Source organism: Stegostoma tigrinum, chromosome 6 (assembly GCF_030684315.1).
Source record: "Stegostoma tigrinum isolate sSteTig4 chromosome 6, sSteTig4.hap1, whole genome shotgun sequence".
NCBI lineage: Eukaryota > Metazoa > Chordata > Chondrichthyes > Orectolobiformes > Stegostomatidae > Stegostoma > Stegostoma tigrinum.
This window is the reverse complement of record NC_081359.1, coordinates 112,106,638-112,134,239: the sequence shown is the minus strand read 5'-3', so window position 1 is coordinate 112,134,239 and position 27,602 is coordinate 112,106,638. Positions and strand designations below refer to the sequence as shown.

General features: G+C 44.5%; 1 protein-coding gene across 1 annotated transcript in view; it reads right to left on the bottom strand.

Moving 5' to 3' along the window:
- rrm1 (ribonucleotide reductase M1 polypeptide) overlaps window positions 1–26,373 on the bottom strand; it is a 47,418-nt gene extending 21,045 nt beyond the window's left edge. The window contains exons 1-12 of the mRNA XM_048533443.2: window positions 26,122–26,373; window positions 22,145–22,233; window positions 17,858–18,035; window positions 16,489–16,589; window positions 16,075–16,134; window positions 15,954–15,993; window positions 14,583–14,745; window positions 12,879–13,020; window positions 6,965–7,048; window positions 5,174–5,335; window positions 4,620–4,699; window positions 534–735 (exon numbers count right to left, since the gene is read on the bottom strand). Coding sequence (XP_048389400.1) covers window positions 534–735; window positions 4,620–4,699; window positions 5,174–5,335; window positions 6,965–7,048; window positions 12,879–13,020; window positions 14,583–14,745; window positions 15,954–15,993; window positions 16,075–16,134; window positions 16,489–16,589; window positions 17,858–18,035; window positions 22,145–22,233; window positions 26,122–26,140 — 1,320 coding nt within the window. The 5' untranslated portion in view covers window positions 26,141–26,373. The remainder of the gene's footprint in view (window positions 1–533; window positions 736–4,619; window positions 4,700–5,173; window positions 5,336–6,964; window positions 7,049–12,878; window positions 13,021–14,582; window positions 14,746–15,953; window positions 15,994–16,074; window positions 16,135–16,488; window positions 16,590–17,857; window positions 18,036–22,144; window positions 22,234–26,121) is intronic.
- Between the last annotated feature and the right edge of the window lie 1,229 nt (window positions 26,374–27,602).

Genomic DNA, 27,602 nt, shown 5'->3' with positions numbered 1-27,602 from the left:
AAGTGTTACTTTAATGTTAATTAATCCAATAATTATCAGTGTGGTCCGGCAGGCAGCACTCTAACCCATACTCCTCCCATGTAAACAAAATCATCATTCCAGGACGTTAATTCATAATCCAGGCTGGTTCTTTAAAGTGCAATAATGGGGAAATGCAGTTTTACTTATACAATATTAAGGAGACATTACCCACTTCATCAGTGGGTGAATACGATCTCAGTTTGGATCTCAGAGCAGGGGAAATTCATCCTCAGGCTAATATATAAATATCCTTCAAGTAACATTATAGAATATAGATTTTCTCATCATTATTTTAATATTGTTTGAGATCTTGCTGTGCACAAGTTAACTGATGCGCTGACAGAAAGCAGAAGAATGCTAGTATTAAACATTCGAAGTCTTCAATGTATCAATCAACAGAAACGTTAATTAAAGACACAATCTTGCAGTAATAGCTTTTTAAGTACAGTTCTCTGTAGCAGCTTGGTATTTCACAAATTAACAAGACAATATCTGGTTGTGCATTTACTCACTTCATTATTACTGGTATATTCCACAATCTCAGTGCAGAGATTGCTGCACTTGATGGTGCCCAGATTCTGCTGATTACTCTTCCTGTTGCAGGCATCTTTATACAACATATAAGGAGTTCCCGTCTCAGTCTGAGACTCAATGATTGCATACCACAACTGTTGTGCCTTCACCACCTTGCGCGCACGTCCCTCTTTCTCGTACCTGCCAGAAGAGAATGCTATGTATTAACAAAGCTTGTGGACTACAATCTGAAGGATTGCACAGGGTTGAGTGGAAGAAACATGAGATACAGATAATAATCCAAGGACCCAGCTTCAAACGAAATGATGGTGCAATTTCAAAAATCGCAAAATCCAATTTTTTTTAAAAAATCCAGAATTATAAATCTAACAACGAGCAAAAGACTATTGTCGATTGATGTAAAAATCCATCTTCAGAGAAGGAAATTGCTTTTGTTGTGGGGTCTGGTCCACACATGACTACGGACCCACAGCAATGGGATTGACTCAACTAGCCACTGGGAAGGTAGGGACGGGCATTAAATGCCAACCCAACGAGTGATGCCCACATCCCAAAAACATATTAAAAAAAAGAGTCAATTTTAGAGATTCATTTGGCAGCTTGGTGTTGAGATGTCTGAAAGTCTATTTGATTACATTCATTCTTGCTTAATAAACTCCTTATTCTTCAGTAGAATTTCAAAGTGCTGGCCAGTATGTTCATCAACAGATAACAAGGCGTAGAGCTGGATGAACACAACAGGCGAAGCGGCATCAGAGGAACAGGAAAGCTGACGTTTCAGGCATAGACCCTTCTTAAGAAATGGGGGAGGGGCAGGGGGTTCTGAAATAAATAGGGAGAGGGGGGAGGCGAATAGGAGATAGATGAAGGAGACAATACGTGGAGAGGACACAAACCGGTCAAAGAGACAGGGAGGAACCAGTTAAGGTGAGTGTAGGTGGGGAGGTAGGGAGGAGATAGGTCAGTCCAGAGAGGACGGACAGGTCAAGGAGGCGAGAGGAGGTTTGTGGGTAGTAGATGGAGGTGGGGCTTGAGGTGGGAAGAGGGAATTGGTGGGAGGAGGGACAGGTTAGGGAGGTGGGGACAAGCTAGGCTGGTTTTGGGATGCGGTAGGGGGAGCAGAGATTTTCAGCCACCATTGGCCATGTGGCCACTATCGGAGCAACCACAGATGACATCACATCCTCCACCACCGGATACACCACTTCCGGGACAGCAAGTGCCACCACCTCCATATCCAAGTCCAACACCATAGACACTGAGGATGCACCTACTGTCACCGTTGCTGCTGCTGTCTACCGCGCTCCGCCCACCACTGACGCAACTCCACTCACAGCTGGCGCCAACGTCGCTCCACCCACTGCCTCCACAGCCAGCAGCTCCAGAGGAGACAGCAGCACCCAGCCCTGCCCAGTCTTCACCATACCCCCAGACCCCCTTCCTGAGGACGAGCGGTCAGTCATCAGTAAAGAGCTCACCTTTGTCCCCCTCCACCCCACACATCAACGAATACCAGTCATGCTTGCACGTTCAGCAGTTTTCCTGCCACCTCCGCAGTTGCTTCTTTAACCGTGAGCCAAACCCTCCCTCTACTGACCCCTTCTCCCACCTCCACGCACCCCCTCCTCCTGGACACCACCCCAAAGCCTCCTACCGTCCCTCAACCTCTTCATCTCCAACTGCTGTCATGACATCAACTGCCTCAACCTCTCCACCCCTCTCACCCACTCCAACCTCTCCCGTGCAGAACGTGCAGCCATCCGCTCCAATTCCAAAGTCACCATTAGATCTGCGGACAAAGGGAGGTGCAGTTGAATACGGTGCACTGACCTCTACATCGCTGAGGCCAGGCACCAACTCTCCGACACCTCCTCCTATTGCCCCTTGATCATGACCCCACCCCCGAACACCAAACCATCATTTCCCAAACCTCAATCACACAACTTCATCACTTCAGGTGATCTCCCACCCACAGCCTCCAACATTGTTCCCCAAACCCGCACTGCCCACTTCCGTGTCCTTCCTAAAATCCACAAACCTGCCTGCCCTGGTCAACCCATTGTCTCCACTTGCTCCTGCCCCACCGAACTTATCGCCACATATCTCGAGTCCAGTTTCTCCTCCTTGGTCCAGGAACTCCTGACCTACGTCCGTGACAACAACAACGCCCTCCAACTCCTCCAGAACTTCCAATTCCCTGGTCCACAACACCTCATCTTTACCATGGATGTCCAGTCCCCATACACGTGCATTCTCCTAAAGGCCCTCCCCGTTTCTTCCTGTCCCGCAGGCCTGACCAGTCCCCCTCCACTGACACCTTCATCCGCTTAGCTGAACTCGTCCTCACCCCCAACAACTTCTCTTTCAATTCCTCCCGCTTCCTATAGACAAAGGGGGTGGCCATGGGTGCCCACATGGGCCCAAGCTATGCCTGCCTCTTTGTAGGTTATGTGGAACAATCCCTCCTCCCTACCTACACTGGCCCTAAACCTCATCTCTTCCTCCGTTACATTGATGGCTGTATCCGCGCCGCTTCATGCTCCCACAAGAAGCTCGAACAGTTCATTCACTTCACCAACACCTTCCACACCAATCTTAAGTTCACCTGCACTATCTCTAATATCTCTCTCTCCTTCCTGGACCTCTGTCTCCATCTCTAGCAACCACCTAGAAACCGATATCCATTTCAAGCCTACCAACTCACACACCTCCTCCCACCCACCTTCCTGCAAAAATGCCATCTCCTATTCCCAATTCCATTGCCTCTGTCGTATCTGCTCCTAGGATGAAGCACTCCACTCCCGTACATCTTAGATATCTTTGTTTTCAAGGATCGCAACTTCCCACCCACCTTGGTCAAGAACGCCCTCCACTGTGTCTCCCGCGACTCATCCCTCACAACCCCTCCCTGCAATAAAAACCAAAACAGAACCCCCTCGTCCTCACGTACCACCCCACCAGCCTCCAGATCCAACGCATCATCTTCCGGCACTTACACCATTTGCAATCCGACCCCACCAACAAGGCATTTTTCCCTCCCCATCCTACCCTCCCCCTCACCCCATCCCAGGTCTCAAGAAGACTTTCCACATCAAGCAGGTGTTCACCTGCACATCTGCTAATGTGGTATACTGCATCCGCTGTTCCCGATATGGCCTCCCCTACATCGGGGAACCCAAGCGGAGGCTTGGGGAGCGCTATGCAGAACACCTACGCTCAGTTCACAGAAAACAACTGCACCTCCCAGTCGCGAACCATTTCAACTACCCCTCCCATTCCACAGGCGACATGTCCATCCTGGGCCTCCTGCAGTGCCACAATGATGCCACCCAAAGGTTGCAGGAACAGCACCACCTCTTCCGCTTGGGAACCCTGCAGCCCAACGGTATCAATGTGGATTTCACGAGCTTCAAAATCTGCCCTCCCCCTACCGCATCCCAGCTCATCTCCACCTCCCCAACTTGTCCTTCCTCTCACCTATCCCCTCCTCCCACCTCAAGCCCCACCCCCATCTCCTACCTACAAACCTCATCCCACCCCCTTGACCTGTCCACCCTCCCTGGGCTGACCGATCTCCCTACCTCCCCACCTACATTTACTGGCTCCATCCCCACGTCTTTGACTGGTCTGTCTCCTCTCTACCTATTGTCTCCTCCATCCACCTCTCCCTATTCATTTCAGAACCCCTTTCCCCTCCCCCATTTCTGAAGGGAGGGTCTAGGCCCGAAACGTCAGCTTTCCTGCTCCTCTGATGCTGCTTGGCCTGCTGTGTTCATCCAGCTCTACACCTTATCTCAGATTGTCCAGCATTTGCAGTTCCTACTATGTCCATTTATTAACTGCTACGGTTTTAAAAACATCAGTGTCAATAAAGCCAGGTTTCACTCTGGCATCAGACTTGATCAATATTAACATCAGCTGGGATTATAATGTTGTGACCTGCACAGTAGCGAAACAAGTGAAAAATGGCACACTTCTCATATCTCAGCCATAATGCAAGGTTTCAGATATCTGCATTCTAAGCCCAGGTAGTCCCATCTTTCCTGCTTGAAACGTCACCTTACCTTTCATAAAGAGTTTCAAACTCTTCTCCCCAAGTTTCATCTAGGTGTGGACAATCATGGGGACACATCAAAGACCAATCCTACAAAAATCAAAGTGATGAGTGTAATATGAAAAGCAACTATGAAAGAAGCCCATTCACTTCAACACAAAGATAAACACTGTTCTAATCTAACTAACTTCTATTTCCTCTAGTAATGCCATCATTCACACTGCAGTTAAATTCATGCCACATCTGATTTTTTAGGTGGATGTCCAAGGTCACAGGCCACTACTCAAAGTGCAACTGAGGTGTTGCCTTGCTGTCTAATATTGTTTTCTCAATTAAAGCAATTATCTGCTCACTCTCACTTTGCTGTGAGGGCGCATGCTGTGCACATAGTTGTCAGCTTTTAAAACTAGTTCACTGCCCAAATCCCTTTGGTACATTCAGAGGGTACAGTAAGTAGTCCATGAACACTTTTTCTTTAACAGCCATTCAAGAAGTGGTCTTATCCCCTGCATCTGTGCACTTTACTTTGGGAGGCCCCTGACCAACTTATCCCCAGCTTTTTACCTGGTTGTTCTCTACACGTCTCATAAAGAGATCTGGAATCCAAAGTGCATAGAAGAGATCGCGAGCTCGCTGCTCCTCCTTCCCGGTGTTCTTCTTCAGATCCAAGAAGTCAAAAACATCCATGTGCCAGGGTTCCAGGTAAATGGCAAAAGCCCCTGGTCTCTGTAGCAAGACGAGAAAACAAATCAAACACTCAGGTCAGCTATCACGGACATTGGTCAAACAACACAATACACTATTACTCAAACATTCTACAAAAAAGTTCCTAGACACAAACCTGTGCGCGAGATATGACTTAATCTGAAACTACAAGAGCAGCCAAACCATGTGAATCCATAAAGGGTGTATACAAGTTCTGGTTTGAACATGGTATTTTGTGGCTGTAGAGTCTGATAAACAAGTGACAACCCTTCTACAGCTGGCACAGATGGATATGCTGGTCTGAAGACAACTGATGCTTTATTTCAATCTGGGGTCAATTGCCTTCAGAATGCTCTGCATAGAATGAGTTGGAGTGATAGACTTAAGACAGATGTTAGAGGCAGGTTCTTTACTCAGAGTGGTAAGGGCATGGAATGCCCTGCCTGCCAATGTAATTAACTCGGCCACATTAGGGGCATTTAAACAGTCCTTGGGTAAGCATATGGATGATGCTGGGATAGTGTGGGGGGAGGGGCTTAGATTAGTTCACAGGTCGGCGCAACATCGAGGGCCGAAGGGCCTGTTCTGTGCTGTATTGTTCTATGTTCTATGGAGGCCATGTCATGATATGGTTTTGATTGAAGTAGTAGTATGGAGAACAGACAGTGGAGCTTAAGAACTTTATCGGGCCAGCCACGATCATATTGAATGGTGGAACAAGATCAAACAGCTAAATGGCCTACTACTGCTCCATTTTCCAGGTGTTAAATACATTTCATCAAAATTCTACTCAGGAATTAGTTTTCAGTCTCAAAGCTACAGTCCAACTTCAATTTCCTGTCCTTACTCTACAACATATCAAAAAGGCTGTCAACTAGTGTGAAAAGCTCAACTGATACCAAGCATCCAAACTTTTGAAAGTGGTCTAGATTTCCACTAACATTCAAGAGAAAAACTACCTCCTGATCTCACTCCTGAATTGTCCATTTTAAATACGAAGAGTATCTTAATAAACAAAGGAAGGTCTACTACCAATGCACAGCATTATCCTTACCCCTCCATCCTTCATGAATGTTGTACTTGCTTCTAAATGGTTCCATCTTTAATTTCTTCCAGTTCTTGTAAAAAGTTACCAAGCTGACGCTTCAACTCCACTGATAATGTCAGATCTGCTGGGTGTTTCAATTTCAGATTTTCCATTTCTGATGTCTAGAATCTAGGGTATTACATTTTCAATCTCTGCACAGGGGCCCTTTATAAATACAGCAGGACAATCTTTCTTTCCTATATTTATTCATGGGATAATGGAGTCACTGGCTAGGCCAGCATTTATTGCCCATCCCCAACAGCCCAGAGGACAGTTAAAAGTCAACCAAGTTCCTGAGAGTCTGGAGCAAGTGAGGTCAGACGAGGTAAGAATTTTCCTTCCTTAGGGAACATTAGTGAACCAGGTGGGTTTTTCACCAACAACCTACAATGAGTCACAGTCACCATTTAGACGCTTAATTGCAGATACATATTGAATTCAAATTCCACCATCTGTTGTGGTGGGATTCAAACACGGTTTCCCAGAACATTATCTGGATCTCTGGATTAACAGTCCATTAACAATACCATTAAGTCATCACCTCCCCCTAGATTAACACTTACCTTGTTTCCACCCTGGTCCACGTAGCGTGCTGTGTTATTGTAAACGCGCAACATTGGGACAAGACCATTACTGTTTCCATTTGTCTGAAACGATAACAGAAGAAATTACCAATATACAATTTGTTGCATTGGTATAGCACCTCTAATTTGGTAAAACATTGACGCACTAGACAAAAGTACTATCAAACAAATATTTGACATGGATTAGAAGGAATTAAGAAGTGAAACTTGATTTCATACCATAGAACCAAGATATTGATTTTGAGTGCGAGCAGCAGCGGAGGCAGAACGGACCCGGAAGACTGCAGCTAAGGTAAAGCAGTTTATTTTTAAAATTACTTACCGGTAGCGGGCAGCGGTGTTTTTCCTCTTTCAGAGAAGGAGCGGGAGCAGCAGAGGAAGTGACGAGGACCAGAGGGGCAGCCGGGAAGGAAAGCAGTGACCATATATATCAGCAAGGCGGCTAAACCCGAGACTCTACAACTGTAGAGTCTTCCACCCGCCCTCCTCCTCTATCCTAGTTAATAAGGTAAGGTTCATTCTAAACTTTCTCTATTGAATATAAGTTTGTTATTAATTTGTTATTATTACTTGACGTAAGCTTTCTACTTTAGTATTGAGTGGGTGTTCAGATAAGTGGGGTATGGATGCTAGGGCAGTTGCTTGCTCCTCCTGCAGAATGTGGCAGTTGGGAGACGTGGCACACGTCTCCGCTGGCTACATCTGCGGGAAGTGCACCCAACTACAGCTCCTTGAAAACCGTGTTAGGGAAATGGAGCTGGAGCTGGATGAACTACGGATCATTCGGGAGGCAGAGGGGGTAATTGAGAGGAGTTATCGGGAGTTGGTCACTCCTAAGGCTCAGGACGAGGATAGATGGGTTACAATTAGGGGGAGGAAAGGGGACAGACAGACAGTGCAGAGATCCCCTGTGGGCATTCCCCTCAGCAATAAGTATACCGTTTTGGATACTGCTGGGGGGGATGACCTACCAGAGGAAAGCCATAGTAGTCAGTTCTCTGGCACTGAGCCTGACACTGTGGCAAAGAAGGGAAGGGGGCAGAATAGAAAAGTACTCGTGGTAGGGGACTCGATAGTTAGGGGAATCGACAGGAGATTTTGTGGGCAAGATCGGGATTCCCGGAAGGTATGTTGCCTCCCTGGTGCCAAGGTCCGGGACGTCTCCGATCGGGTGTATAAGGTTCTAAAAGGGGAAGGCGAACAGCCAGAAATCGTGTTACATATTGGCACAAATGATATAGCCAGAAATAGGATTGAGGATATAAAAAGTGATTTCAGGGAGTTAGGATGGAAGCTGCAGAGCAGGACGAACAGTAGTGTTCTCTGGTTTACTACCGGTGCCACGAGATAGCGAGGTGAGGAACAGGGAGCGGGCGCAGCTGAACACGTGGCTACGCAGCTGGTGTAGGAGGGAGGGCTTCAGATATGTAGATAATTGGGATGCCTTCTGGGGAAGGTGGGACCTGTACAAGAAGGACGGGTTGCATCTGAACTGGAAGGGGACCAATGTCCTGGGTGGAAGGTTTGCTCGAGTAGTTCGAGAGGGTTTAAACTAGTATGGCAGGGGGGTGGGAACCTGAGCTGTATACCAGAGGTGAGCGTTGATGCAGGTGAGGCAGTAGCAAGAGGTAGACCAGCTAGTGGGAAGGATTTTCCTGGGAAGGAACCAAGGGATCGGTTAAAGTGTGTTTGCTTTAATGCAAGGAGTATCAGGAATAAAAGTGATGAACTTAGAGCATGGATCAGTACCTGGTGCTACGATGTTGTGGCCATAACAGAGACATGGGTTTCTCATGGGCAGGAATGGTTGCTGGATCTTCCAGGGTTTAGAACATTTAAAAAGAATAGGGAGGGGGGAAAAAGAGGAGGGGGTGTAGCACTACTAATCAGAGAGGGTATCACAGCTACAGAAGCTTCCATTGTCGAGGAAGATCTGCCTACTGAGTCAGTATGGGTGGAAATTAGGAACAGCAAGGGAGTAGTCACCTCGTTAGGGGTTTACTACAGGCCCCCCAATAGCAGCAGGGAGATTGAAGAAAGCATAGGTCGACAGATTTTGGAAAAGTGTGCACGCAGTAGGGTTGTTGTAATGGGTGACTTTAACTTTCCTAATATTGATTGGAACCTCCTTCGAGCAGAAGATTTGAATGGAGCTGTTTTTGTAAGGTGTGTTCAGGAGGGTTTCCTAACGCAGTACGTTGACAGGCCGACGAGGGGAGAGGCCATTCTAGACTTGGTGCTCGGAAACGAGCCGGGGCAGGTATCAGATCTTGTGGTGGGAGAGCATTTTGGTGATAGTGACCATAACTGCCTCACATTCTACATAGCTATGGAGAAGAAGAGGATTAGGCAAAATGGGAGGATATTTAATTGGGGAAGGGGAAACTATGATGCGATTAGACATGAGTTAGGAAGCATGGACTGGGAGCAGTTGTTCCATGGTAAGGGAACTATAGACATGTGGAGACTGTTTAAGGAACAGTTGTTGGGAGTGATGAGTAAATATGTCCCTCTGAGACAGGCAAGAAGGGGTAAGATTAAGGAACCTTGGATGACGAGAGCGGTGGAGCTTCTAGTGAAAAGGAAGAAGGTAGCTTACATAAGGTGGAGGAAGCTAGGGTCAAGTTCAGCTAGAGAGGATTACATGCAGGCAAGGAAGGAGCTCAAAAATGGTCTGAGGAGAGCCAGGAGGGGGCACAAGAAAGGCTTGGCAGAAGGAATCCGGGAAAACACAAAGGCATTTTACACTTACGTGAGGAATAAGAGAATGATCAAAGAAAGAGTAGGGCCGATCAGGGATAGCATAGGGAACTTGTGTGTGGAGCCTGAGGAGGTAGGGGAAGCCCTAAATGAGTTTTTTGCTTCTGTCTTTACGAAAGAAACGAACTTTGTAGTGAATGAAACCTTTGAAGAGCAGGTGTGCATGCTGGAATGGATAGAGATAGAGGAAGCTGATGTGCTGAAAATTTTGTCAAACATTAAGATTGACAAGTCGCCAGGCCCGGACCAGATTTGTCCTCGGCTGCTTTGGGAAGCGACAAATGCAATTGCTTCGCCACTTGCGAAGATCTTTGCATCCTCGCTCTCCACTGGAGTCGTACCCGAGGACTGGAGAGAGGCAAATGTAATTCCTCTCTTCAAGAAAGGAAATAGGGAAATCCCCGGCAATTATAGACCGCTAAGTCTCACGTCTGTCGTCTGCAAGGTGTTAGAAAGGATTCTGAGGGATAAGATTTATGACCATCTGGAAGAGCATGGCTTGATCAAATACAGTCAACACGGCTTTGTGAAGGGTAGGTCATGCCTTACAAACCTTATCGAGTTTTTTGAGGATGTGACTAGAAAAGTTGATGAGGGTCGAGCTGTGGATGTGGTGTATATGGACTTCAGTAAGGCATTTGATAAGGTTCGCCATGGTAGGCTCATTCAGAAGGTCAGGAGGAATGGGATTCAGGGGAACTTAGCTGCTTGGATACAGAATTGGCTGGCCAACAGAAGACAGCGAGTGGTAGTAGAAGGAAAATATTCTGCCTGGAAGTCAGTGGTGAGTGGAGTTCCACAGGGCTCTGTCCTTGGGCCTCTACTGTTTGTAATTTTTATTAATGACTTGGACGAGGGGATTGAAGGATGGGTCAGCAAGTTTGCAGACGACACAAAGGTCGGAGGTGTCGTTGACAGTGTAGAGGGCTGTTGTAGGCTGCAGCGGGACATTGACAGGATGCAGAGATGGGCTGAGAGGTGGCAGATGGAGTTCAACCTGGATAAATGCGAGGTGATGCATTTTGGAAGGTCGAATTTGAAAGCTGAGTACAGGATTAAGGATAGGATTCTTGGCAGCGTGGAGGAACAGAGGGATCTTGGTGTGCAGATACATAGATCCCTTAAAATGGCCACCCAAGTGGACAGGGTTGTTCAGAAAGCATATGGTGTTTTGGCTTTCATTAGCAGGGGGATTGAGTTTAAGAGTCGTGAGATCTTGTTGCAGCTCTATAAAACTTTGGTTAGACCGCACTTGGAATACTGCGTCCAGTTCTGGGCGCCCTATTATAGGAAAGATGTGGATGCTTTGGAGAGGGTTCAGAGGAGGTTTACCAGGATGCTGCCTGGACTGGAGGGCTTATCTTATGAAGAGAGGTTGACTGAGCTCGGTCTCTTTTCATTGGAGAAAAGGAGGAGGAGAGGGGACCTAATTGAGGTATACAAGATAATGAGAGGCATAGATAGAGTTGATAGCCAGAGACTATTTCCCAGGGCAGAAATGGCTAGCACGAGGGGTCATAGTTTTAAGCTGATTGGTGGAAAGTATAGAGGGGATGTCAGAGGCAGGTTCTTTACGCAGAGAGTTGTGAGAGCATGGAATGCGTTGCCAGCAGCAGTTGTGGAAGCAAGGTCATTGGGGTCATTTAAGAGACTGCTGGACATGTATATGGTCACAGAAATTTGAGGGTGCATACATGAGGATCAATGGTCGGCACAACATTGTGGGCTGAAGGGCCTGTTCTGTGCTGTACTGTTCTATGTTCTATATCCACTAATGGTGGAATGATTAAAGTTGAATTTTACACAAGTGCTATGTTCCCAGTCAGGAAACAGGTTACCACATTAAATACAGCCACCTTGATCCCTCTGCACAGGTACAGATGCACTTGCAATACTAACTGAACATTTTCTTTTACTAATCATATCAAATATAGAGAACACAGAATTAAGAGAAATGAAATTTCACTCATTAGGGGCCTCCAATCTTCAAGATCAGGAACCTGAACAGACTTGGATAAAAGTCAGATTTTCTCCCTACAAATTCTTTAGCACATATTGAATGGTGTCAAATGTAGCAATAATGTATGCTGCTTTCAGATGTTTACAGCACTCAAGGAGGCCTTTCTGAATACTGTCTTTACTGGTGAACAAAGATCTGGATAACCTAACTACGCTTTGCAATTCTTGGCCATGGAGGCTATCACAATGCAACTGAATATCTAAGTATTTCTTAAATGTTACTAGAGCTTCTGACTCAACCACCCTTTCAAGCAGTGAGTTCCAGACTCGCAGCACATTGAGTGAAAATTAATCTCCTAGATACCTCCCTTCCCCGCCTCCTACCATTGATCCGTCGACTAATGAAAATCTAACGTATTTAGTTTAAGGTAAAACTAGATGAAATTAATAGTGAAGAGAATATCACGCTGCCACTGGTGACTTTCTGCACGTGTGCTCGTGACCCCACCTGGCAGCAGCATTACTCTTACACCGAGGCTTACATAAAGCATCAGAATTGAAGGAGCACAGAGACCTCAGTGGTCCAGATCACTGAAATCAGGCATCCTGAAGTTGAACACTTTCCTAAATGTTTGCACCAATGTCATACCCACCTTATGCCAAATGATGCCATGATAAACAGAACAGCAAAGGAGAGAGGACAATATCTGGGCAAGAGGGTGGTGGATCTTTAAAGACAGTTACTTAATTGAGGCAATTAATATTATGAAGTTTGATAAATGTAGATGTAGAAAAAAAGGTTAATTGTATAGAAGATCAAAACGAATGGCTACATATCCAAGACTGTCACTAATATGCTCAATCAGGAATTCAGGAGAAATCACGTTATCCAGAGAATAATGAGAATATTGAACTTGATACCACCAGGAATGATTGAGACAAATCTCTTAGCTAAATTTAAAGGGAAATCTAAAAACAAATTAAAGGAGAAAGGAATAGAAGAGATAGGGAAGAGATGAAGAGAAGGGTAGGAGGAAGTTGATTAAGAACACCAGCAAGGAGCAGCTGAGTTTCAGGTTTATACTGTAATCACAATCCTGAGCACCACCCTACAGCTTTTGAATGGCCACTGCCCATTTGCCGAAAGTGCAAACTGCACTCCCTCTGTACTCACGCCAGCAATGTAGCTTCCTGTTGCTCGAATACAGCTCACAGCAACCCCAATCCCACCAGCAGACTTGGAAATCAGAGCGCATTGCTTCAAAGTGTCATAAATCCCTTCAATGCTATCATCCTTCATGGCAAGTAGGAAACAGCTGCAAGACAAAGTCAGTTCAGTGAGTCAACAGACAGGAGAGAGATTCCATCCCTTCCTTATTAAGAATTCATTGCACCAGACACCACTCATTCACGGGGTGAGAGCAAGTCGCTGGCAAGTCCAACATTTATTGCCCTGGACATGGTGGTGAGCAGCAAGTCAAGACTCAGAATTGAACAACATCTGACCTGTGACTGCTGATATTTGTGAATTGCTGCTTTACACTGTCCTGCATAGCGTACTGACTTGCATATAGATTCCAGAACAAAAAGCCGTTTGCAACCCAGGGACTAAGTGTACACCTGCAATGCTTTTCCTTTGCTAGGCCTTTCAGAGGGCAGTTAAAAGTCAACAATTGCTGTGGGTTTGGAATCATATGCATACAGACCATGCAAGGGCAGCAGCCTTCCTTCATCACAAGAAGATGTAAAACAGTTTTTATGAGAGTCTAGTAGTTCCATGAGCATAAACAATTGAGACTTGAATTTAAATTGCCCAGCTGCTATGGAAGGATGTAAAATCTTGCCTCCAGAGCATTCATCCAGGAAAGTGGATTGCTTGCAGTTACAGAAGCATTATACTATCCTCCCCAAAGGTGAATTAGGGATTGATGCTGCTAAACACTGAGCTTTGATTCAAACAGTGAAGATCAATAGAGGAAAGTAAAGTCTTCTAAACAAGGTGTTAGAAGAAACAAGAGCAATCAAAGCAGTGGTGATGAAAGGCTGGAATCAAGCAATGGTAGTACCTGCAGACAAAATCATTTATTGAATGTTTCTCAAGAATAAACCTGTGGACAATCATCACACGCAACTCTAAAACCAGCTTAATAAAAATTTCATTGACTGCCTTCAAGGAAGGGAACCCGCCAACTCTATTCACAATGATCCATACAATATGTTTGACTAAATATCCTTTAAGTGATCTATTATTTTTATTCATTCCTGGAATGTGGGTATCACACAAAGCTATTTTACCCATTCTCAGCTTTTACTTCAGTAATTTGGTATTGCCATTTTGCCAGGCCATTTCAAAAAGCAGTTAAGTGTCACATTATGATGGGCGTGGAGCCACATTTCCAATAGAAAGATGTAATCCCCTCAATTGTGTTTGATAACTGAGGGTACTCAGTAGGACAATGTGTCTGTTGTATATTGTATGATCTTTGTTTGATCACACTAACATTTTAAATTATCTTACACAACTCTGAAGTACTTAAATGCTAATAATAATCTGCAGTCTCATTAACCATTATTTGACTAAAATGCCCTGATTCAGCTCCTCTTGAAGTGGGATTAATATCTATTGCCAAAGATGCCTCAGAGTTAGAGAACTTCAAAGTTAATCCAGCATTAAGGCCACTTTATTCAAGTTTATAGACTGGAGGAGGAAGGAAAAGAAGAGGTGTTGTGGAACTTCAGATGTTTGGAGTCAGAGAAAAATTTATTTTAGGAGTTAATGCAGCTCAGTATCAATAATAATTGCAAGGATAAGGACGAAGTGCCTTTAGAAGAAAATTCAGCCGTTACAAACAATGAGGGGGTAAAGCAAAGTCCATACCTTGAGAGTTGAGGTCTGTTGGTGCCAGCATTGAACAGGGTGGGAGAAGCATGAGTAAACCATCTTTCAGACAACAAGTTGTATGTTTCAATGGCAGCATCAATATCACGGTTATGGATTCCAACAGCAACCCTCATAAGCATGTGCTGAGGTCGTTCTGCCACTGAGGAAAAAAAGAACCCATGTCAAGCACAACATAGCACACTATCAGTATCAACAGAATGAACCCGAATCCAACAACACTATGGGTTGCCAGGATTCTCAGGGATGCAACAAGTTTAGGCTAACTCAACAAAACCCCCTACTTTAAGGTATATTGCACTAAAATAAGTTCAGCATTGGATCGCATGAACAGGGAGGTGCAGGAAACAGTTGTGCTACACTACTGCCCTGTATCAGCCAAACATCCTCCAGTCAATTCCTACATACAATGGATACCTGGAATGCCTAGCACAACCTCTCCAACACAAGAAAATCAATCAACCAAACTGATGCTGATCAGCATTTCATTAGAAAGCAGTAAGCAGTTCAGAAAAGGGAATGAGACTATTTTCCTTCAAGGGTTTAAGATTACATGTCTCAAGAAAAACGGAGAGAGTTAAACCACCACTCCATTCTCTGCTCAACGTAGAGCCAAATTGTAGCAGCAAAAGAAGATTAATTAATATCCTGTGTGCTCTTGACCGGGTGGAGAAAGGATGGTTCTTCTTGCACAGGAATCTGATCCACGCTTAAAATTAACGGGTCACCCATTTAAAAAACGTCATGAGGAAAACAGCTTCAGAGAGTTGAGCGTCTTTAGAATGCTCGTCCTCAAAAGATAGTGGAAGCAGAGGCTTTAATAATTTTAATATGAAAGATAGATTCTTGGTGAGCAGGACGATAAGTTATCCAGGGTAAGAGAAATATAGAGTTATCCAGTCACCCATGATTTTATTGAATGGCAGAGCGACCTTGAGGGGCTCAGTGGCCTACTCTTGCCTCATATGTTCATGAGCTCCCAAGTGGCAGAGAGATCAAATCTCTGCAGTTAAGAAACAAACACAGAATGCCAGATAAACTCAGCAGGTCTGGCAGCATTTGCGGAGACAGAAATATAGAGTTAATTTTTCAAGTCCACTGACTTCTTCAGAGCTTACTTTCCCCATTGAGGCTGTCAGACCTGCTGAGTTTATCCAGCATTCTCTGTACTTCAGATTTCCAACACTTGTAGTATTTTGTCTTTACTCTGCCAGAAAACTATGGGAATAATGGCTACAAAGAGGGGGACAATTGCTGACTCCATTCAAACAACATATCTTCAGCAAGGGATCCAGGGAGATGTCCAATCTCTGCTATCCTACACCAAGAGTTACAGCAGATTAAACATACCTTTCCCATTGATCTTTAAAAGATAGGAACGCTCCAGTGTCTGTGAAAAGATAGTGCAAAAGTAAGCCAACAACACAAAAGCATTGCAAGAAAGTGAACAACTCCTCATCAAAAAGCTCACCTTGAATCCAAAGTAATTATATGAGAAGTCCCGGTCATAGATTATGGCAGAATTCAAGCGCTAAAAGGAAAGAACAGTTGTCACTTTAGAACAAATCTGTTATTCAGCCAATCTCTAAGACATCACACCCACTTAAGCACTGAACATTACCAGTCAGTAAAGATCACAATACTACCCTGCTGTAAAAGAATTTACAGGTGGAATGTACAAGGACCAGGGATTTGGGCCTCCTGAGCCCAAAGGGTACTGTGGCCAATTGCTGCATCCAAAGTACACACAATTATAATTGCCCAGATCCACGATCAGTCCTAGTTCTTTCCAGTCAAAATATCTTAACATTACAACATTTGCCCCTTCAGCGTACACAAGGGTCTCAATTCCACACCACCAATTCCCAAGCAAGAAAGCACTTACATCTTTGTTTTCCAGCACAATCTCCAGCGTTTCCTTGGAAATCATGGGTGAATGAGAGTTAACAAGAGGGTTCATGTAGTTAAACAAATCGTCCATGACATCTGCAAAAGAAACAGGTATGAAGCAAATGGGGGTGTTAATCCAATCTAAATTCACAGCTAAAATTTCTCATCCCTAGAACGATTCTTGTAAATCACTTCTACACTCTCCAACGCGGAGGATGGTGAGGGCCTGGAACATGTTACCAGAGGATGCGGTGGAAGCAAACAATATAGCAGCATTCAAGAAGCACCAAGACAAATACATGAATAGAAGGGAATAGAGAGACATGAATCCTGTAAACGAAGACAACTTTAGCATGTATGGGGAATTTGTGTCAGTGCAGGCTTGGAGGGCAGCGCTGTAATGTTTTTTGTTTACTCACGCATTTCCTTCAAAGTGACATCCAGAACTGTACACAACACTCCAGGTGAGAGGGAAGGTGTACAAGTGACTTGTTCAAGTTCAACATCACCTCTTTGCTCTTGTTCTCTATGCCTCTAATAAAGCTGTTGCTTTACTTGTCTGTCCACAAAGTCCTCCACTTTCAATCACGAGCACAGTTATATCCAGGTCCTTGTGCTGCTGCAACTCCCTTAAAATTGTACTCGTTTTGTATTCTCTTTCAGTTATTCCTACCAAAAATGCAACATCTCACTTCTCTACTCAAATTATAGAATCCATACAGTGTGGAAGCAGGCCATTCATCTAACTTGTACTTTTAAAACAACTGACAACTTTTGCAGCAGCACAAATCATCCAAAAATCTTAACATTCCTCTGGCATTCATTACAACAAACACAAGAATGCCAGATCTACCACTGAGTCCACACCAGCCTTCCAAAGAGCATCCCAACCTGTTCCTGTAACCTTCCATATCCCATGGCTAACCAACCTAGCCTGCACATCTCTGGACACTATGGTCAATTTAGCATAGCCTTTCCACCCTATGCTACACACCTTTGGACTGTGGGAGGAAACCCCAGCACCGAGAGGAAACCTGCACAAACACGGAGAGAATGTGCAAATTCCACACAGACGGTCACCTGAGGTTGGAATGTAACCTGGGTCCCTGGAACTGACAGACAGCCGTGCTAACCACTGAGCTACCATGCAATGAAAGTTAACTGCCCCTATCCACCCACTCCACTAACATGGCTAGATACCTTCTTGATAGAATCAATATATATTACAAAATCTTGTGTCAACGTGAAGTTGGCCTGCACATGTAGTCAATCAGTCTGTTGCAAGTTATGATGTATCAAGCAGTTCAATTCCTAAGAAATGTGATTACAACATCAATGAAGGATCCCTTGCTCACATTACTCACCAGAGAACACCTTTTTGGTTTCTTTGTGGAGGTTGGAGACGGCAATCCTTGCAGCTAGAATGGCATAGTCAGGATGCTTGGTGGTCATTGTAGCAGCTGTTTCTGCTGCTAGGGTATCTAGCTCGACAGTGGTAACACCACTGTAGAGACCCTGAATCACCTTCATCGTAATCTGTGCCTGAAAGACAAGAGGAACCATCTCACCAGAAAGGCAGCACACAAATTAGTCATCCATTGGTGCACAAAAGAGACAGCAGACATCTAACTTGTACTTTTAAAACAACTGACAACTTTTGCAGCAGCTCAAATCATCCAAAAATCTTGATGTTCCTCTGGCATTCATTACAACAAACACAAGAATGCCAAATCTACCACAATTGATCATCACATGAAGTTTTACTACAGGTCAATTAGGCACCAGCTATCAAGTGTACAGAGTCACCAAATTCCTTGGAAATATAAAAAAGGATTGCAAACTCAAAACATTGATGAGATTCATTGACTGTTCAGGAAGTGCTATAAAATCTCAGGAAGGAACAAAGAAAAGTACAGCACAGTAACAGGCTCTGTTGCCCACCAAGACTGTGCTGACACACAATGCCTTTCTGAACTAAAAACTTTTACTTCTTTGCAGTCCGTGTCCCTCCATTCCCCAGATACTCCCCATATAGCGGTCAAAATACCTCCTGAAACATTGCTATTTTAGCTTCTTCCACCACTTCTTTGGACAGCACATTCCAGAGATTTACCACCCTATGGAAAAAAACTGCCTCTCATCTGCCTTAAACTTACCACCTTTTTACCTTTAACCACGTCCCCTAGTAATTAGCATTTCTACCCTACAAAAACACCACCTGTCATTTCTCCAGCCAAGTCTCCAGCCTATCTATATCCAGCTGTACCCGCTGGCAATCCTCTTCATGATCCACAGATTCCACAATCTGTGTGTGATCCACAAACTTACTGATCAGGCCACCTTTAATCTCCTTCCAATCGTTTATGCATACTACAAACAATAGGGGTTCCAGCACTGATCCCTGCTGAACAATTATATAATTATAAAGCAGGCGTTGACCTCTCTGAGAACTAAAACCAAAACACCCAAAGAGGAGCACCTCTGCCTATAATCTGTAAAAGCAAAGTGAGAAGTGCTGCAACCTGCCCTTCAGCAACTTCTTGTGGTTAAATAAATTCCTGACACTCACTTTGCAATCAACTACAAAATAATTTATCTAACTCCAGCAATGAGCAAATTAACTAAGCCCTGAACAAACCAAATAAACCCCTCTAACTGACTATACCCATGTAAAGCAAGATTCTAATGGTACGCTGTTCTAAAAAATACAAGACCGACTTATGTACTGCCAGGTTATATGTCTTCCTGAGTGCTCTGTGCCTTCTCCGTCAATTCTTCTGTCAGGAATGCCTCCTCCATCAATTCTTCTATCAGGAGTATTAGCTAGTTGTGCCATTGGTACCTTTGATATTTCAATAGCACTTTCTCTAAGGCTTAAAGGAACCCATGAGATGCAGTGATTTTCTCTTGACAACTGAGAGCTGTTAACTCTGGCAGATAGCAAGTTAGTTCTTCTATTATTGTCGAACTCTTCTTTTATACCTCTGATGACATTAATTTCTTACAATCAGATTGGTCCTAGGTTGTCAAAACCATCAAATTCAGATTTGATTGGTCCTGGGTATCTAAGTGGCTGGTTCAAATTGATTGGCTAAATTCAAAAACTTGTTATCTTGGTAAAAACTACAGCTTGGTACAAAGCTTTTAATTCAGGTGCTTTCTTTATACTTGCAAACCCCCAAGCTGCTGTTCAGACATCCATTTAAATCTCTAAGCATAGAAGAAGTACATAAACTTTTAAAAGGGATCATGCAATGCTACCCCCGACTAGCACTGTACAAACACCAAATTCTGACTCACTACCTCACAATCCACATGTACTCCACCTAACTTCAGCATCCAACAGTAACAAATCATACAATTAAAAGGAGGGCATTGGGCATGTTGTAGAACAGAGACCCTAGGGGTTCAAGTGCATAATTCTTGGAAGCGTGCATCACATGTAAATGGGGTGATTAAGGAAGCATTTAGCATGCTCACCTTCATTGCTCAGACCTTGACTATACGAGCTGGGTTGTTATGTTGATGTTGTATTGGTGGGGCCTCTTCTGGAGTACTGCGTCCACTTCTAGTCTCTGTTTTGGAAAGGATACTTCCTAAGCTATACAGGGTTCAATGTACCAGCTTGTTGGTAGGAATGGAGGGTGAGTTATGATGAGAGGCTGAATGGGCTGGGATGGTTTTCACTGGAATCTAGGAGGTTGAGAATGACTTTAACAAAGGTTTATAAAATAATGAAGGGTTTAGATAAGGTAAATGGCAGGTGTCTTTTCCTTAGGTTAGGGATTTCAAGACAAGGGGGCATGTTTAAGGTGAGGGGGAAAACGTTTAAAAAAGGTGACGGGGAATTTTTTTTCTTTTACAGAATGGTTTATATGGATTGAACTTCCAGAGAAAGTGGTGCAGGCAGGTACAGTTACAACATTCAAAAGACATTTGGATAAGTACATGAATTTAAGAAATGTTTGGAGAGATATGGGCCAAGCACAGGTGGGACTAATTTAGTTTGGGATTTATGGTTAGCGTAAACCGATTGGACCAAAGGGTTTGTCTCCAGGCAGTATGATTATGAACACCACTGATCTCCAGTCAGAAAATCATTCTTCCACCACTAGCCTGTCACCTATGGCTAAGCCAGTTCTGTATTCATTTTACCTCGCCATGGGTCCCATGGACTTTTCCTTTGTATTAGCATGCCACAAAGGACCTTGTCAAAGAGCCATAAAGACTACATCTACCGCCCTGCCGAGCTCAATTTTGTAACTTCCTGGTTCTTTCCAGCTATCTTCAATTTCCTAAAACTTATGACTACCTCCATTTCCTTTTCAACCAAGCTCTCAACTTCTCTTGCCATCCTCATCCTTCATTTTTAGTGGAGCATGTTGGTCCTGAACTCTAATCAACTGGCCTTTAAAGGACTCCCACATGCCAGTTACCCTCAAACAGCTGGACTCATCTACATTTCCCAGTTCCTGCTTAATATTGTGGCAGTTAGCCCTTCCCCAGTTCATTACTTTCACTGAGGACTACTCTTATCCTTATCCATTAGTAACTTAAAATTACAGAATTATGGTCACTGTTTCTGAAATGCACCACCACTGAGACTTCAATCACCTGACATGCAAGTGACTCACCCCTCCCTCCTACACCAGATCTTTAGCCATGCATTTAACTGTATTATCTTCCTATTCCTAGCCTCGCTGGCTAGTGGCACAGGAAGTTATCCCAAGATTACACTGATTTGGCTGTTGCTGCTCACCTCAGTCATTCCCCAACCCCTGCTATACTAACAGTTGAACAAAACCAATTTTAAGATAAGCAGACAATTTTGTATGGTGATAACAAAATGTGGAGCTGGATGAACACAGCAGGCCAAGCAGCATCTTAGGAGCACAAAAGCTGACATTTTGGGCCTAGACCCTTCATCAGAAAAGGTGGAGGGGGAGAGTGTTCTGAAATAAATAGGGAGAGAGGGAGAGGCGGATTGAAGATGGATAGAGGAGAAGATAGGTGGAGGGGACAAGAGAGTTGCAGTGGGAGAGAGATCCCCTGAGGTTTGTCCGGAGTTTGTATGGTGGCTCCTTTACACTTGTTGACATCCACGATGAGACAGATTGAGATTGTGGATTCAGATTCTACTCCAAAGACATCAACATAAAATCCAAGCTAATCCAATGCAGTGCTGAGAGAGTACTGCACCGAACGAGGACTTCCCAAAAAAACGTTAAGTTGAAGATCCATTTAGCTTCCCAGGTGGCTGCACAAGCTCCCATGAGCCAAATTTGAGAAAAAGCAGAACCTCCACACATGCCACACTGTCCACCTCAAAGAGACTGTGGTAATGCTTGTCCTTCAACATGAAAACAAATTATTCAGCCATTACCTCAATACTGTTTGAGTGTCATTTGTACACAAATAGGATCTTACATTTCCCATATGTATGAATGTCACATGTATGTATGCTGTATGTCATGTGTTGGATGTGGAGGACTTTCGGACATCCTCAGATCAGAATGCAAGCTTTACCTTAATAGGTCTGTGCTTTGCCAAGCAACGCATTTAGCCCAGTCAATCACAGAACCAACTATCAATGACTTGTTAATGATGATTTCAGATCAGTGATAACAGAAAATCAGGAAAAAGCTACTCACAGGATCTACAAAGTCAGGATTCAGGCCATAGCACAGCTTCTGTATCCGGGATGTAATCTTGTCAAACATGACCCGCTCCTGGCGACCATCTGAACAGTAAAACGTTACAAGTTTAAGCACTTCTTCATCCATTAAGCAGTCAATATCAACTGTAATTTATAAAGCTTCTTTGGCATAATGCAAAGTTTCTGATTGGCTTAAAAGGAGGAAAAGAGTCACAGAGCCAGAGAGGATTAGGAACGGAATTCCTGAGCTGCAACTGCATCAAGACAAGTTGTGAGCTTATGAGGGTACCAGTGTTAGGGAAGCAGTCTGTGGCACAGCTGTAAATGATTAATTCAGACCCAGAATTATACTGCAATTAACATGAATTGAGAGGAGGCTACTCAACTTTCAAGCCCACGGCAAATGAAATTGTAGCTATTCTTGTACTTTAACACCATTTTCCTGCACTTCTCTGTATCCTGCGATGTTTTTAATGCATACAAACTTAATGTGTAAATCTCAGTCTCTTGTACATGCTCACTGACTGAGCCTCCACAGCCCTCCTAGGTACGTAACTCCAAAGATTTATTATGCTGCATGAAGTAATCATCAGTTCAGTCTTAAACAGTCTACCCATTAGCCTGAAATAGTACCCCATCATTCGAGTCCAAGACCCTGGGGTAAACATCCTTCCTGCTTGTATTCTGTATGTTTGAATGAGATTGCCTCATTTTTCTAAACTCCAGTGACCGGAGTCCTAGCATGTTTAATCTTTCCACATAGGACAATGTCCACATCCAGGGATCCGTCCACTGAATCCATGTTGCACTCTTAATGGCAAATAAATTTTTCCTTAGATAAGGAGACCAACATTGCACAGAATAACATGAAGCAAGGGGATTTGTGGCTCAGCAATGCCAAGTTCAAGTTCCATCTACACTACACAACATGTCTAAACAGGTTGACTAAAAATAATTTAAAGGGGAGAATGAATGAGAGTTGTGTGGACAATGATGTAAGACCAAGGAGGCAGTGCCTAGAATGAATGCCTCATTTCACTGAATCAGAATTCCTACAGTGTAGAAACAGGCCCTTTGGCCCAACAAGTCCACACCGAACCTCAGAGTATTCCACCCAGACCCATCGCCCCATGACCCACGTCACATACACCTACCTCCCTGAACACTACAGGCAATTTAGCATGGCCAATTCACCTAACTTGCACATCTTTGGACTGTGGGAGGAAACTGGAGCACCCAGAGGAAACCCATGCAGGCACAGTGAGAATGTGCAAACTCCACACAAATTCCAAGGCTGGAATTGAACCCAGGTCCCCAGTGCTGTGAGGCAGCAGTGCTAACCACTGTGCCACCATGCCGCCCCCATATACAAAATAGTACAAAAATACAGAAATAGTTGCACACCAAGGCTCTACAATTGCATTAAGACAGCTTCATCCATTTGTCATAAAGAGCGTTTCCATTTTTGCTTAACTGTATCTGCCAATCAGAACCATGATTTTGAACATATCTATCAAATTGTCTCAATGCTCTCTGCACTCAGAACTATAACACCCATCTCTCTGATCAATCTATGCTGTTGAAATTCATTGAGAATGGTTGTTATAAATCTTGGGCATCTTCACTAGTACTAATTCGCGTTCTACCTTAAATGTGGTGCCAATACATGCTCGAGGATCTCCTTTAAAAATGTACCTTATTACTTTACATTGTCACCATATTCTTCAGATTAATTTTAATCACTTCCGACTTCTCTGCATTAAATTTAATCGTCCACACATCTGCTTATTCCACCAGTTTTCCCCAAGTCTTCTACAAGCTTGCTTTTCTCCTCATAGTTCACAATACATACAAGTTTTGTATCATTTCTATTGTCCTTGTAGACCCATCTCAAAATTCATATACTGAAGGTCAGAGTGAAGCCACAAGCCCAACTCTGAGGCAATCACCAGCCCGTAAACACGAAACAGAACAAACACCTCATGGGTGCCTAAACCCTAACCAAGGCCACAGAGACTCTGGGGTCTGCCACCCATTGCCCAACGTTACAAAGGTCTACTCCAGCTGGTTAAATATTGATCATCCAGCCTTGCAAATTTGTGAATACAGAGATATAACAAGAGGGTGGACAATGTTCCAATTTGTAATTTGGAACCATTTGTTTTAGAATTACTCATCTTGAATGAATTAAATCCAAGTTAAAAACTGTTCCTGGACATACTCTCAACTGACGATTTTTAAATTCTATTCATGCTTCCGAAACCGGACTCATTTCACCAGCCTCTGACCTATTTTTGTCCCTTTTCATTTGCAAGCTCAGAGCCGCTGGAATAGTTTCGCTTTGATACCCAGGGTGGGGAGTTTGACCTGAAGGCCTGCTCTCTATCTATGTCCCTCTCTCAGGCAGCTTCCTGATCTACGGCCCAGTTAAAATTTAGTCTTATGTACAAAGTTGCGGCGCGGTTTACCCAATTCCCGCCACTCTTACAATCAACTGCTTCGGCGCCAAATTCAAACTATACATAGGCGGGAGAGACGGACCGGGCAGGACATAGAACACTGTATAGAGTGGGAAGTAGAACCTGGGGATTACAAGGAGCTGCTAAAAGAGCCGAGGGAAACGCTGGAAAAGGGAATTTAATTTAAAAAATCTCACAAACCAATGGTGATTATAATCAGCGACAGGACAATTGGCTTTTAGCCCTGTTATCAGAGCGAATATTAAACATAACAGCAGACAAGCCGGTTATCAGCCTCAGTGGAATACAGAACCACAAAGCTGTAGGTTAAGAAACAGCCAGCGTCAGAGCCAGGACAGAAGTTAAACCAATTACAAGTTATATCATCTTCCCTCAGACCAGACAAAGGTCCATCTTTTGTCAGACTGGCAAGAACCTGTTCCACAGATTCTAAAGAGTCATATTGGACTGGAAACCACAACTCTTTCTGTCCCCATTGATGCTGCCAGCCCAGTTGAATTTCTCCAGTCATTTCTGTTTTTACTGCAAAAAATCTGAAATATCTTGCTTTTACATAGAGGAGCCGAGGGTGAGGGTTTACAGTGGCATTGGACCCAGTGGTCTGCTGAGCTCATCTGAAAATGTCTTTAGTAAGTACATCTCCCATTTGTACTGGCAGTGCTGGCATAACGATCAAACATATCTACACACATTCAAACAGCTGTCCACATTCTAAATATCTATGTTCCAGTTACAATGGGGACAGTCCATGTAAACATGTCACACATGAAGCTGGCGCTCCTGCTGGCAGGGGGACGTAGATGCATCGTGACATGTTTACATTGGCAGCTTCCACTACAAATGTGGACACGGATTTAAAATTGACATATTCAGAAGTTAGAAATAACATGGAAGTGAAACGAACACAATCACATACAAACAAAAATCAGGAGCTGGCCATTCAGCCCCTCGATCCTGCTGATGTACTTAAGGTCGTGGTTAACGAATTCATCAGCAACTCTGCTTCCCTCTCAGACCTTCCTTAACGGGAATCTTACCAATTTCTGTCTTACAAATATTCACGGATGCTGCTTTCCATCACCTTTTCAGGGAGAATCGCAGACTCTCAGCTGTCAGAGATAAATTTCCCTGAATTCAACTTAAAACCGGCGATCACTGGTTGCAGACTCTCCCTCGGAGGAGTTGACCCTCTCCACACACACACACACAGACAAACCCGTAAAGACCCTCAGGGTATCATGTTTCCATAAAGGTCCAACACACCGGGGTCGCCGCACCCAGCGGACCAGGTCCACAGCCTCCTTGGGGACCGGGCTGCACCCTCAGCACACATTCTCTCACCCCTTCCACACACAGGCCTTCATCCCCCACCCCCAACCCCCGGGTCAGGGTCGACACTTCCCATCCCCACCGTCGGGGTCGGGTCCACGCTATCCCCCACCCTCGGGGTCGGGTCTACATACCCCATGCCCCCAACCGCCGGGGTCAGTACCTCTCTTGATGACGAACATGTTGCTGAGGCCTGGGCGTTCTCTCTCTCTCTGCCTGTTTGCTGGAGGGCCGGAGCTAGAGCGGGGGGAGGGAGGGGAAGAAATCGGGCAGTGATCTGCTGGCGACCGAGATGTGATCCTGCGCTGATCCCCTGATGTTCAAGCGTGGGTCAGTATACGGATCGCCTTGTGATCTGGCAGTAATCGAAATCTGACCCGATCCCTCTGCCGCTCGAACTAATGCCGCGCGCGCCTTTCCCGCCGGAATATTAAACAGCGCACCCCCGGCCAATCATAACCAGCAGGGACGGCCCTCAGCCAATGAACGGTCGGGGGCCGTACCGGGTTCCGCCAGTCAGGACGGAGCCCGCTGGCCGCTGTTGCCATGGCAGCGTGCGGCCTGCCGCTGCCGGTGAAGCCTGAGCCTCGATTAGAGTGGATCCTACCTAGTTTCAGGCCCTCCCTGTCGATAGGACAAGCCACCTTCAAACAAGAGCCCAGAGTAACAACATGGGGAATTCAGGAACAAAAAGAACCACTTTCCAGCCTCTCGGACCAATTTGTTCTGACATTGTAATTAAATTCTCAGAAATTATCAGTGTGCAAACTAACATCAGACAAAGTGAGGCCTAAATTGCATTTCTCTGCACGAAAATTGAGGGAGAATGAGCTGCAAAATAAATTTAGTGGCCAGGACAGGATCTGCTCTCACGGTATACCAATGGTGAGACCCTGAGCAAAGAAGACTCATCGTAAAATCTTATAAAAGATCATTGACCTGAAACTCTGTTTCTCACTTCTCACATGTTGCCTGACCTGCTGAGAAATTTAAACTATAGTGAATCGCAATGGAAGTCACTGAAATGAACATTCCTACATGGCATTACTTTATTGACAAGAAATAGGTGCTGAAGTAGACCATTTGGACCTTTCAGGGTGTTCTGTCTCAATGCACTCATGGTCGATGGTCCTCAGTGACTTTCTCTCACAATCTCTCAACATCCAAAAGAACTCTGTCTTAAATGTACTCTGACTGAGAATCTATATGTCATAGCTGGTGTAGACCTTATGAGCCAAATGGCCTTCTGTGATGTTGTGATCTTCAACATCACTTCAATGGCATTGAATGCAAACCAGGTTCAGGGCAGGAGGAAGTATCAATGGTGACTGCGAGGGTGTATCCTCCGTGATCAGTGGCAGTGAACCAGCATGTGGAAAGGCAATTGAGAAGATTCACTCAACAGGCAGTGGTGTCCCATTCCTCATCATCACATCTCCACACAGCTGATTAAATTGTGATGCGAGGTATGTGATTTATATATATTTTATTATTTCTTTAGATTGCGAATTAGAAGTATGTGTTTGAGCAGTGTGTCTGAACGGGTTGAATCGTTAGCCTTAAGAAAAACTGAAAGAACTGTGCATGCTGTAAATCAGGAACAAAAAGTTGCCGGGAAAGCTCAGCAGGTCCCCAGGCAGGAAG